A 13,653-nucleotide genomic window follows, 5' to 3' on the forward strand; every position below is an offset into this window, starting at 1 on the left:
GCTTGCAGGACTGGCCTAGGGGAAATTTTTAGAGGGGGTTTTAATTATATTTTAATTAGATCACAGTTAAATATTTCCTTTTTAATTAATTTTTAAACTTGTAATGTTATCTGTGTATTTTTACTTGATTGTTAGCCGCCCTGAGTCCGCAAGGAGAAGGGCGGGATATAAATTTAATAAAATAAATAAAATAAATAAAGTATACTTCAAGGGTAGCCCTTCACAAGGTGCATTGCTATGTTATTGTGGATATGCATGGAACAGCTGTTTGCTGATAGTCTGCGCCTGAATTGAAACACATGTGGTAAATATTTTGGTCTATGCATGAACTAGAATAGGGATGTTGCAGGCAGAAGTGGTTTGGGATGAAAAGAAGACTAGGGCAGCCATTGAAATTAATACCAGGGAGGGGTGGAGTGCACAATTAGCAATCCCATTCTCCATGCTGTATGTCCTACGATGGCAGCCCAGCTATCCCCAATTTTCCCAGCTTCTTTAACTCTTCAGCTAGGCCAATGTTCCAGTGCAGGATATCCCACCAGCCTGCCCACTTCCTGATCTTCCTTGCATCTTTTCTTTCTGCTTTCTTTCTTTAGCTTCCACTATTGTTGTCCCACCATGGCATATGCCATTGGCAGGTCTTCGTCTCTCCCACTTCATATCTTTCCTGTCCCTTCTTTCTCCTCCCTCTGGGATTGGTGCTGGAGAGTGTTGGCCACATTCTGGAATTCACTTCAGGCCACAGGAAAATGCAGCAAGCTTGCCCTGCATCCCACATAAACTAAACAGCTTATCCCTGAGCTGCCATCCATAGCCTAGTGTTGTCTATATGCATCAGAAAGCTTTGAAATGTTCCTTTATGTTGGGGACCAGAATGGAAACTTCACAGGCAAAAAATAAGAGTATTGGGAAGAAAAAGAAATGTTTTCTTCCTACGTCAGTTATGTACATACGGTCACAATCTGTGGAAGGTTTTATATTTCTTTTTCCCATCTTGAATCTACAACAGAATACTGAGTACTAGAATTTTAGGTAGCCTCTTTTATTTTTGCCTTGGATGATTGGGAATTCCTGTGCATTGCAGAAGATGCCAAGGAATTCTTCTACAACAGTATTCTCCCACTGGGACCGTCTTGGTGTATTTAAATATAAATCCAAAGTATAGCCAATCCTGTTTATTTTTTTGTCTGAAATGAATGTAGAGTGCATTGTGAAGCATGACCAACATTCTCCTGTACCTGTTCAAGAGGGAGGATTGAAGGAAAGGACATTGGGAAGGTACAAGGACGAGCCGTGTAGGGGAAAGGGAGGGAAAGCATTGAGAAGATTGCTGGCAGATATTTTATGGGGGAATGCTGGTGGCTAGCGAAGTAAGGAAGGTGTTGGGAAAATTGGGAGTGAACAGGCCTTTAGATATGCCAAACTGAGAGCTATGAGGAAAGAAGATGATGGCACATATCTGGGTTGCTTACTTACCCTGTACATATTTTTGTATCTTCTAAATCACCCAAATGTGTACCTAGTTTATTTTCGGCCAAGCATTGACTGAGCCAATGAGTCTAATGAAATTTCTGAAACCTAATGATTTGTTCCACATTCAAAACTGTAGTTGTTCAGTTGCAAAAATGCTGACCAAACATGCATTTTTCAGAAATAATACATGATGGGAAGAAATAGGCAAAGACCTCTAAAATAGAGCTAAACTCAGAAAACCTGCATGCTATGAATTCCTCTATTTAAAAAAAAATGTTATATCATCCAATATAGTTAGAACACGAATACAGTATACTCAAAATGACAGATTTTTTTCAACTTCCTGGAGTAGACATCTTTATTGATCTTGATATGAAACTGCAGCTGAGCTTAATCCAAAGGAAAGAAATGTGGTGTTGTTAGATTCCCTTTATATAATACTGGTAAAAATATGCAAAAATCCAATAGGGCAGGCATGTCAAACGTGCGACGTCATGTGACGTCGTGCGACATATCACGACTTTTTCCCCATTGCCGGCAATGGGGTGGGCGCAGTTTTGGCGTGATGCATCTGGCCCGTGGGCCGGCAGTTTGACATGCCTGCAATAGGGGATAAATAGTTTTTGGGGGAAAAAATGTGTACATCAAATATTTACGTTAACTGAAAAGTAAAATTACATTTTCAAAGTTTAACTGCTCTTGATCATGTTTTTGTCCAGATGCAGCAAATTTTACCAACTCATCCATCATTATTCTTCACCAGCTGGATAATAAATCACAAGCACATTCTATGTACATTGATTTTCTTCGCCAAGTAAGTTCCTAATGCTATTGGATAAAAATATGGATAACAGTGTGGCATACATTATTTTTATTTACAATTATTTCTCTCTAAGGTTGATCTCTTTGGACGACTGGATTGTGTTCAAGTAAGAGGCATGCCAATGGCAACTCGATTACTACTTCGTGAGCATGCAGAAAAATTAGCAGCAGCTATTGCTCTCAAGAATTATCATTACAGATTGCCAGATCTCGTGACTTCTGCAATACAGATTGCTTTGAACAAAAGGGAAGATGACATTCCTTCAGGTCTAACACCTGCTGACGTTTTCTTCAGAGAGGTAAGAATTATTTGATATCTAGAAATACATGATTTTCTGCACGTAGACCTCAAATATATGAGGAGTCTAAAAACATCTTAGTTATAATCTAAATGGCTTGGAACAAAGACAAAAAGTTAATAGAAGGCAGTCATGCTTTAATAATGAAAATTGAATGCAGAGATAAAATATGCTATATCTGCAAGACTGCCTACTCCGGTGTGATTTAAAAAAAAATACAACCCAATATCTTCAATAAATGGAGTACCAGTGTGACACTCTTTTGTTTTTCAGGTTTCTCAAGTAGACACTATTTTTGAATGCTTACTGGAAAAGGAAAAACAAGTCTTGAAGGATACATCGGTTCAGTCTGAGGAATGGGGTGAAATAGTTGTTGAAGTAAACAATATCATAAAGGTATGATATCTGTGTTAATAGTTGTGACAGAAACCTGCAAAGTTGATTATAACTAATGTTACATAATCAGATTTCTATCTATCAGTGTGACTTAACATTTTTTTACATCTCTCTGTATTTCTGTACATACTGTATGTTCTGAAGGACTCTATGTTTCTATGGAGCACATTTATGGAATGTGCAGAATAGTAGAGTGGAGTGAAGTTGGGGGGACTCTCACCAGTAGCATCCTGGTGTCCACTTGTTTATATTACCCAGAAATCAAGCACATTTTAGATTTACTAAAATCAAAAAAAATATTTTAGATCTTGTGATTTGAGTAGGACAAGTAACTGTATGATGAAATTTCTTGAACTGACATTGGAGGAATTTTAAACTGCTTAATCCACTATTGAGTTTACATGTGGTGGTTAAATAATTAAAAGCAGGAATTTGATCAGTCCATTAAAAGTCAATTGAACTGTGATTTGCTTTGGGGTTTTTTTGTTATATATCATAAAAGCCATAGTAAATATTAGTTCAAAGAGCAATGTATTTTACACACCAAGCATCTTGATGAAGAGAATACATAGTTTCTACCAGAAACCTTGCAACCACATGATGTGCCTGGAGATAATTTCATAGTTGGAAACTGTCACCAGGAATCTCCTGTGTCAAGTTTCCAAATTGTTAAATTTGTGGGTAATCAAACGTAATGATTGGACCAAATGATTTTGGGCCAAAGATGATATGAACACAAATCTTTAATTTTTTCCCCTGAACTATCTGATTTTATTTACACACACACACACACACACGAATTATATTCATTTTAAAAACCTGGCATATTCCATAAAATAATTTTGATAAGATTTATTTTCTTTCCGGTTTTTTGTGAAGGATATGCTAAAAGCTGCTATCCAAGATCGCCAGTCAAAAATTCCTTTATATAAAATAAGAGATCCTACTAAAGTTGAACCTGAGAATGTACCTTGGACAGGTGAGAAAAATTAAAATGACATTTGTGATGTTCTGCTGCTAGTTTATAATGTGGTATTAGTTTTACCAGTCTTACACATACCTGGTGTTATATTAACCTTTTAACAATTCCCGCCATTTTGTGTATTTAATCTGATAGAGGGAGCTGTGTGTTTCTGATACCTGTGACAGTTTTCCTATGGATGAAACTAAAAGTTTATAAAAAATGTGAATTGTTTTCATTTCTTAATTCCACCTCCTGAAGTTTAAGGTTGACATATTAATTTAGGTAGCAGCAGTCTGATTCATGAGTTGGGAGTAATGCAGTTATTCATATACTCTAACTTAAGCACTTATTTGGTGGAGCAAAGGTATACTATGATGCTGATATTTGTACTGTGATGCAGTTATTTGTACAAGAAACCTAAGGGAAGAAACCTAGAAGAGCCAATTTGGTCTAGTGGTCAGGATAGAAACCAGAAGATTGTGAATTCTAGTCCTACCTTAGGCCTGAGAACCAGATGGGTGACCTTGAGCCAGTCACTCTCTCTCAGCCTAATCCACCTCACAGGATAGTTGCTGTGGGGAAAAGAAGAAGAGGAAGGAGTATTATGTTTACTGCCTTGAGTTACTTACAAAGTAATAAAGGTGGGATAAAAATCTACAGTAAATAAACAAACCTTGTTTGAATGGGTACAGGAGCATAAGTGGATCATTTTGAGCTCTAGAAATTTTTCTTTTATGAGTACAGCTTTTTCTGGTTGTTTTATGCCCATTCTTCTCCTTGCTGGAAAGTCTGTCTGTTGTTCTACTGAAAAATGCTGCTTTGCTTTACAAGCAATGAATTCATTCACGTATTTATTTCCATTTTACTTGCAACTTATCTATGTACGTCGGTGGTAAAGTTTCAACTAGCAGAAATGTCAATAAAATGTTTTTGTGGTCTTCTCAAGCATCCGTCGGTGTGCGAACAACAATAGTGCAGCAACATGAAATCATTCTGAAGAAGGTTTATCCACAAGCTAATAGTAAGCTTCGTAGCACAGTGACAGAACAGTTGGTGGCACTGCTGGATTGCTTTCTGGATGGCTATGTTTCGCAGCTTAAATCTGTGGATCGGCCTGAGCATCAGGAACGTTATAACAGTCTGCTTGTAGAATACGAACAGAAAAGAACGGAATTATTGTTACCATTACGTAAGTGCTGATGTTTTTGTACAAGCTGATGTTTAAATCCCTAATAATAGTTTGCAATATGAAATAAAAAATGGTAAGGCGTAAAAGGCAGAGTGATAAGAAGAGCAGAATCTCTTTAGGTTTATAGTGCCATATGAAAATCTGGCATAGGAAACTAAAGCAAATACTCAAGGTGTTACTCTCTTTTCAGTTATTGTATGTTTATTCTAAAGTTGAAGTTGTTTTTTTCTTTAAAAAAAAGAGATAATGGGCAAAATTATTTACAAGAATTATTATCTATTATAATTTTGCATTCAGTCACATTTATCAGATGGTCTAATTTTTTAGTTAGGGCAGAGGAGCATAACTTTTTTCAGATAGATGGTTACTTACAGCAATATATCAGGAACTGCTTTATGCAAAATAGGCAAAAACTGCATTTGATTTGATTTAAATTTAATCAGATGTAACTTTGTGAAGCCCAGCAGATGGCAGCATGTATTTGACTTTGGCATATCTCAAAAAGCTATGCAGCCTAAGATTTGCTTATCATTTAAATTTGAATATTTATTAATTACCCACTTTGCTTACTGTCGNTATAAAAAGCGGAACAATCCATGTTTTTGTTTATATTGGATTAAGTATACTTCAAGGGTAGCCCTTCACAAGGTGCATTGCAATGTTATTGTGGATATGCATGGAACAGCTGTTTGCTGATAGTCTGCGCCTGAATTGAAGCACATGTGGTAAATATTTTGGTCTATGCATGAACTAGAATAGGGATGTTGCAGGCAGAAGTGGCTTGGGATGAAAAGAAGACTAGGGCAGCTATTGAAATTAATACCAGGGAGGGGTGGAGTGCACAACTAGCAATCCCATTCTCCATGCTGTATGTCCTACTATGGCAGCCCAGCTATCCCCAATTTTCCCAGCTTCTTTAACTCTTCAGCTAGGCCAATGTTCCAGTGCAGGATATCCCACCAGCCTGCCCACTTTCTGATCTTCCTTGCATCTTTTCTTTCTGCTTTCTTTCTTTCTTTAGCTTCCACTATTGTTGTCCCACCATGGTATATGCCATTGGCAGGTCTTCGTCTCTCCCACTTCATATCTTTCCTGTCCCTTCTTTTTCCTCCCTCTGGGATTGGTGCTGGAGAGTGTTGGCCACATTCTGGAATTCACTTCAGGCCACAGGAAAATGCAGCAGGCTTGCCCTGCATCCCACATAAACTTAAGCAGCTTATCCCTGAGCTGCCATCCATAGCCTAATGTTGTCTATATGCATCAGAAAGCTTTGAAGTGTTCCTTTATGTTGGGGACCAGAATGGAAACTTCACAGGCAAAAAATAAGAGTATTGGGAAGAAAAAGAAATGTTTTCTTCCTATGTCAGTTACTGTATGTACATACGGTCACAATCTGTGGAAGGTTTTATATTTCTTTTTCCCATTTTGAATCTACAGCAGAGAATACGGAGTACTAGAATTTTTAGGTAGCCTCTTTTATTTTTGCCTTGGATGATTGGCAATTCCTGTGCATTGCAGAAAATGCCAAGGAATTCTACAACACTATTCTCCCACTGGGACCGTCTTGGTGTATTTAAATATAAATCCAAAGTATAGCCAATCCTGTTTATTTTTTTGTCTGAAATGAATGTAGAGTGCATTGTGAAGCATGACCAACATTCTCTTGTACCTGTTCAAGAAGGAGGGATGAAGGAAAGGACATTGGGAAGGTACAAGGACGAGCCAAAAGAAAGGTGTTGGGAAATTTGGGAGCGAACAGGCCTATAGATATGCCATATTGAGGAAAGAAGATGATGGCACATATCTGGGTTGCTTACTCACCCTGTACATATTTTTGTATCTTCTAAATCATCCAAATGTACCTAGTTTATTTTCGGCCAAGCATTGACTGATCCAATGAGTCTAATGAAATTTCTGAAACCTGATGGTTTGTTCCACATTCAAAACTGTAGTTGTTCAGTTGCATACTCACCCTGACCAAACATGCATTTTTCAGACATAATACATGATGGGAAGAAATAGGCAAAGATCTCTAAAATAGAGCTAAACTCAGAAAACCTGCATGCTATGAATTCCTCTATTTAAAAAAATTGTTATATCATCCAATATAGTTTGAACACGAATACAGTATATTCAAAATGACAGATTTTTTTCAACTTCCTGGAGTAGACATCTGTATTGATCTTGATATAAAACTGTAGCTGAGCTTAATCCAAAGGAAAGAAATGTGGTGTTGTTAGATTCCCTTTATATAATACTGGTAAAAATATGCAAAAATCCAATAGGGCAGGCATGTCAAACGTGCGACGTCATGTGACGTCGTGCGACATATCACGACTTTTTCCCCATTGCCGGCAATGGGGTGGGCGCAGTTTTGGCGTGATGCATCTGGCCCGTGGGCCGGCAGTTTGACATGCCTGCAATAGGGGATAAATAGTTTTTGGGGAAAAAATGTGTACATCAAATATTTGAAAATTACATTTTCAAAGTTTAACTGCTCTTGATCATGTTTTTGTCCAGATGCAGCAAATTTTACCAACTCATCCATCATTATTCTTCACCAGCTGGATAATAAATCACAAGCACATTCTATGTACATTGATTTTCTTCGCCAAGTAAGTTCCTAATGCTATTGGATAAAAATATGGATAACAGTGTGGCATACATTATTTTTATTTACAATTATCTCTATCTAAGGTTGATCTCTTTGGACGACTAGATTGTGTTCAAGTAAGAGGCATGCCAATGGCAACTCGATTACTACTTCGTGAGCATGCAGAAAAATTAGCAGCAGCTATTGCTCTCAAGAATTATCATTACAGATTGCCAGATCTCGTGACTTCTGCAATACAGATTGCTTTGAACAAAAGGGAAGATGACATTCCTTCAGGTCTAACACCTGCTGATGTTTTCTTCAGAGAGGTAAGAATTATTTGATATCTAGAAATACATGATTTTCTGCATGAATAGACCTCAAATATATGAGGAGTCTAAAAGCATCCTAGTTATAATCCAAATGGCTTGGAACAAAGACAAAAAGTTAATAAAAGGCAGTCATGCCTTGATAATGAAAATTGAATGCGGAGATAAAATATGCTATATCTGCAAGACTGCCTACTCCAGTGTGATTTAAAAAAAAAATACAACCCAATATCTTCAATAAATGGAGTACCAGTGTGACACTCTTTTGTTTTTCAGGTTTCTCAAGTAGACACTATTTTTGAATGCTTACTGGAAAAGGAAAAACAAGTCTTGAAGGATACATCGGTTCAGTCTGAGGAATGGGGTGAAATAGTTGTTGAAGTAAACAATATCATAAAGGTATGATATCTGTGTTAATAGTTGTGACAGAAACCTGCAAAGTTGATTATAACTAATGTTACATAAGCAGATTTCTATCCATCAGTGTGATTTAACATTTTTTTACATCTCTCTGTATTTCTATACATACGTTCTGAAGGACTCTATGTTTCTATGGAGCACATTTATGGAATGTGCAAGATAGTAGAGTGGAGTGAAGTTGGGGGGACTCTCACCGGTAGCATCCTGGTGTCCACTTGTTTATATTACCCAGAAATCAAGCACATTTTAGATTTACTAAAGTCAGAAAAAATATTTTAGATCTTGTGATTTGAGTAGGACAAGTAACTGTATGATGAAATTTCTTGAACTGACATTGGAGGAATTTTAAACTGCTTAATCCACTGTTGAGTTTACATGTGGTGGTTAAATAATTAAAAGCAGGAATTTGATCAGTCCATTAAAAGTCAATTGAACTGTGATTTGCTTTGGTTTTTTTTTGTTATATATCATAAAAGCCATAGTAAGTATTAGTTCAAAGAGCAATGTATTTTACACACCAAGCATCTTGATGAAGAGAATACATAGTTTCTACCAGAAACCTTGCGATCACATGATGTGCCTGGAGATAATTTCATAGTTGGAAACTGTCACCAAGTATCTTCTATGTCAAGTTTCCAAATTGTTTAATTTGTGGGTAATTAAACGTAATGATTGCACAAAATGATTTTGGGCCAAAGATGATATGAACACAAATCTTTAATTTTTTTTCCTAGACTATCTGATTTTATTTATACACACACACACACACAAATAATTATATTCATTTTAAAAACCTGGCATATTCCATAAAATAATTTTGACAAGATTTATTTTCTTTCCGGTTTTTTGTGAAGGATATGCTAAAAGCTGCTATCCAAGATCGCCAATCAAAAATTCCTTTATATAAAATAAGAGATCCTGCTAAAGTTGAACCTGAGAATGTACCTTGGACAGGTGAGAAAAATTAAAATGACATTTGTGATGTTCTGCTGCTAGTTTATAATGTGGTATTAGTTTTACCAGTCTTACACATACCTGGTGTTATATTAACCTTTTAACAATTCCCGCCATTTTGTGTATTTAATCTGATAAGAGGGAGCTGTGTGTTTCTGATACCTGTGACAGTTTTCCTATGGATGAAACTAAAAGTTTATAAAAAATGTGAATTGTTTTCATTTCTTAATTCCACCTCCTGAAGTTTAAGGTTGACATATTAATTTAGGTAGCAGCAGTCTGATTCATGAGTTGGGAGTAATGCAGTTATTCATATACTCTAACTTAAGCACTTATTTGGTGGAGCAAAGGTATACTATGATGCTGATATTTGTACTGTGATGCAGTTATTTGTACAAGAAACCTAAGGGAAGAAACCTAGAAGAGCCAATTTGCTCTAGTGGTCAGGATAGAAACCAGAAGATTGTGAATTCTAGTCCTACCTTAGGCCTGAGAACCAGATGGGTGACCTTGAGCCAGTCACTCTCTCTCAGCCTAACCCACCTCACAGGATAGTTGCTGTGGGGAAAAGAAGAAGAGGAAGGAGTATTATGTTTACTGCCTTGAGTTACTTACAAAGTAATAAAGGCGGGATAAAAATCTAAATAAACAAACCTTGTTTGAATGAGTACAGGAGCATAAGTGGATCATTCTGAGCTCTAGAAATTTTTCTTTTCTTTTATGAGTACAGCTTTTTCTGGTTGTTTTATGCCCATTCTTCTTCTCCTTGCTGGAAAGTCTGTCTGTTGTTCTACTGAAAAATGCTGCTTTGCTTTACAAGCAATGAATTCATTCACGTATGTATTTCCCTTTTACTTGCAACTTATCTATGTACATCGGTGGTAAAGTTTCAACTAGCAGAAATGTCAATAAAATGTTTTGTGGTCTTCTCAAGCATCTGTCGGTGTGCGAACAACAATAGTCCAGCAACATGAAATCATTCTGAAGAAGGTTTATCCACAAGCTAATAGTAAGCTTCGTAGCACAGTGACAGAACAGCTGGTGGCACTGCTGGATTGCTTTCTGGATGGCTATGTTTCGCAGCTTAAATCTGTGGATCGGCCTGAGCATCAGGAACGTTATAACAGTCTGCTTGTAGAATACGAACAGAAAAGAACAGAATTATTGTTACCATTACGTAAGTGCTGATGTTTTTGTACAAGCTGATGTTTAAATCCCTAATAATAGTTTGCAATATGAAATAAAAAATGGTAAGGCGTAAAAGGCAGAGTGATAAGAAGAGCAGAATCTCTTTAGGTTTATAGTGCCGTATGAAAATCTGGCATAGGAAACTAAAGCAAATACTCCCAAGGTGTTACTTTCTTTTCAGTTATTGTATGTTTATTCTAAAGTTGAAGTTGTTTTTTTCTTTTAAAAAAAGAGATAATGGGCAAAATTATTTACAAGAATTATTATCTATTATAATTTTGCATTCAGTCACATTTATCAGATGGTCTAATTTTTTAGTTAGGGCAGAGGAGCATAACTTTTTTCAGATAGATGGTTACTTACAGCGATATATCAGGAACTGCTTTATGCAAAATAGGCAAAAACTGCATTTGATTTGATTTAAATTTAATCAGATGTAACTTTGTGAAGCCCAGCAGATGGCAGCATGTATTTGACTTTGGCATATCTCAAAAAGCTATGCAGCCTAAGATTTGCTTATCATTTAAATTTGAATATTTATTAATTACCCACTTTGCTTACTGTCGATCTGTTGTATATGGATATAATATTATAATAATAGTAATCTTGGCTTTTTCATGTTTTATTTTGATTCAGGGTCAGTATTTTGAGACTGGTTACAGTTTTAGTTGTTGCTATGCTTATATAACTGCCAGAATCATATTATATTAAAAGATCAACCATATAAATTTGTTAAATAAGTAAAGAGAGATAAAAAGCCAAAACTGGCTAAAGAAAGAAAAGATACTATCTGTCTACTTCGAGGCAATGTAATGTCCACATATCTGATAGATGCTTCATGCATAAGCTGTATTATGAAGAAAATCTTTTTTTTTAAATTTGATAATTAATACTGTCTTATCTACAAGTGATTACAGGATAGACATGTATGATCTGTTGTATTTTGATTTTTGCGCAGTTGTTCTCAAACAATATCAGCAAGTTGCTGCTCTTGCAGAGAAATATTGTGACTTTGATATTTTGGTACAACTATGTGAACAGACTGATAACCAAAGCAGATTACAACGCTATATGACCCAGTTTGCTGATCAGGTGAGGTATTAAAATTTTACCATAGTGAAGTTTTGTCATTTAAGTCAGTGGTGCTTGTTAGGAGCCAAGCTGTAAAAAAAAAAGAAATGAGTGTTTTACACTTTTAAAGATCTATACTCCTGTTTCATAAGAAGACCATACTTTGCAAAGCCAATCCTTTTGCATATGTAATTTTATTTTTTAGAATTTTTCAGATTTTCTCTTTCGTTGGTATTTGGAAAAAGGAAAAAGAGGAAAACTGTTGTCACAGCCAGTTGCTCAGCATGGCCAGTTGGCTAGCTTCTTACAAGCTCATGAACATCTCAGTTGGCTACATGACATCAATAGTAATGACATGGATAAGGTATGCTTTAAAATAATACAAGCTTCTTACTTTTTCCTTAGTCAAGTGAATGCATACAATGTACATCCTTCTTCCCTCTGTCTTGATCCACTTGCAAAACATATAGAAATTGGTAATATAAGGAACAAGTGGTAACCTTTGTGTAATCATGCAAACTTTTTGGTTGGTTATTTTCATTTTTTTAAAATGATGTTTCTATAAATTGGGGGGGAGGGAGGTTGCATTTAGGAGGAGAAAGTTTCTTTCATGAGAAAAAAAAAAGTCCAGAGCTCTGCTTGTGTAGATTCACTGGATCTTTACATAGAGCTTCGATTTTTACAGTATTCTTTGTTGCCAAAATTTATTATAAATCAGATCACCAAAATTCAGTTCAAAACTTTTCTTCAGTACCATGGTGTAGAAGAAGTTTTGGTTTGAATTATATAACTCAAATTATAACCCAAAAGTAATAAATAAGTGTTTCAAACAAAAATATTTAACAGAGCACTTTTATACAACTATTTTTCCCTTGAATTTACTTGGTTAACTTGTTTTAACTACTAAATCAAACTGGCTCTCTTTTAGTGTGTTCTTCATTCTTATTATGAAACTGGTATTTTAAATATTATGATGTCTCTTCTCATTTGTGCAGAAGCTTAGTATGTCAATAATATATTTTATAGTAGTTCTTGTCTTGATGGTTTTTCCATTTTCAGTGACTGTTTTAATTTTAAAAATCCTTATATTCTTATCCTTACTTTTTTTATGTTGTTCCCAAATAATTACAGGACAGGATGAGGATTTTCCTCATGATCTCAGAATTTGAATATATAGTTATGTACTAGTAATTTCAAGTACAACTGGTTTGGGAAATCTGTATCAATATTTTTAAATAACTTTGCAATTTAGGTCTCTGTATCTATAAACATTCTTGAAACGGAGATGAGCACTGGCCCCTAAAGTCGGACACAACTGGACAGTGGAAATCTTTCTCTTTACCTTTTTGGTTCTTCCATGACTTTACGTTTTCAAAGCTTTATCTAATTGGAACTATTTTGGTCACTTTTAGGCTTACAGAACACTCCAGAATTTAGCAAATACAGAAACAAGATACTTTGCGAAGAAGAAAACTCTTCTTGGATTAAGTAAACTATCTGTGCTCGCTTCCGATATCTCGGCTGTGATGCTTAATGAGAAAATTGAAGGTATTTTTTAAGCTAAACTTTAAAACTATGCCACACTTACACAGAGAAACCCTTTATGCTGGTCCTCATTGAAATGGTTCTGTTGCCACTATCATCAGTAATGATCCTTTCTTCTTCCATGTATGCCAGAAATTGTTGAACAAGAATGTTTTTTACTACATCAAGAAACCCTTCCTGAACAGTTGTTGGCAGAGAAAAAGATGACTCTCAATGAAATGCCGGTTTTGAGTGCCCCACAGCTCATTGAGGTATTTACTGTATTTTTAATTAAGGGGATTTTTGTATCTATCCAAAGGGAATTCCATTTTTTTGAAAGAAAACATCAACATTAACCCGTGTTAACATTGTAATATATTTTTCTAAAGAATTATATATTATTCTAAAATGCTGAGAACTGAAATCCATTT

General features: G+C 35.7%; 1 protein-coding gene across 1 annotated transcript in view; it reads left to right on the top strand.

Annotated features, from left to right (window-relative positions):
• The window catches only part of NUP133 (nucleoporin 133), a 35,497-nt gene that overhangs the window by 13,839 nt on the left and 8,005 nt on the right, over positions 1–13,653 (top strand). Inside the window, exons 14-22 of the mRNA XM_015824401.2 lie at positions 2,193–2,287; positions 2,370–2,594; positions 2,868–2,990; positions 3,870–3,969; positions 4,901–5,143; positions 11,586–11,719; positions 11,904–12,062; positions 13,111–13,246; positions 13,376–13,494. Of these exons, the coding sequence (XP_015679887.2) occupies positions 2,193–2,287; positions 2,370–2,594; positions 2,868–2,990; positions 3,870–3,969; positions 4,901–5,143; positions 11,586–11,719; positions 11,904–12,062; positions 13,111–13,246; positions 13,376–13,494 (1,334 nt within the window). The remainder of the gene's footprint in view (positions 1–2,192; positions 2,288–2,369; positions 2,595–2,867; positions 2,991–3,869; positions 3,970–4,900; positions 5,144–11,585; positions 11,720–11,903; positions 12,063–13,110; positions 13,247–13,375; positions 13,495–13,653) is intronic.

This window comes from Protobothrops mucrosquamatus, unplaced genomic scaffold (genome assembly GCF_001527695.2).
Source record: "Protobothrops mucrosquamatus isolate PMUCROS unplaced genomic scaffold, P.Mucros_1.0 scaffold2221, whole genome shotgun sequence".
NCBI lineage: Eukaryota > Metazoa > Chordata > Lepidosauria > Squamata > Viperidae > Protobothrops > Protobothrops mucrosquamatus.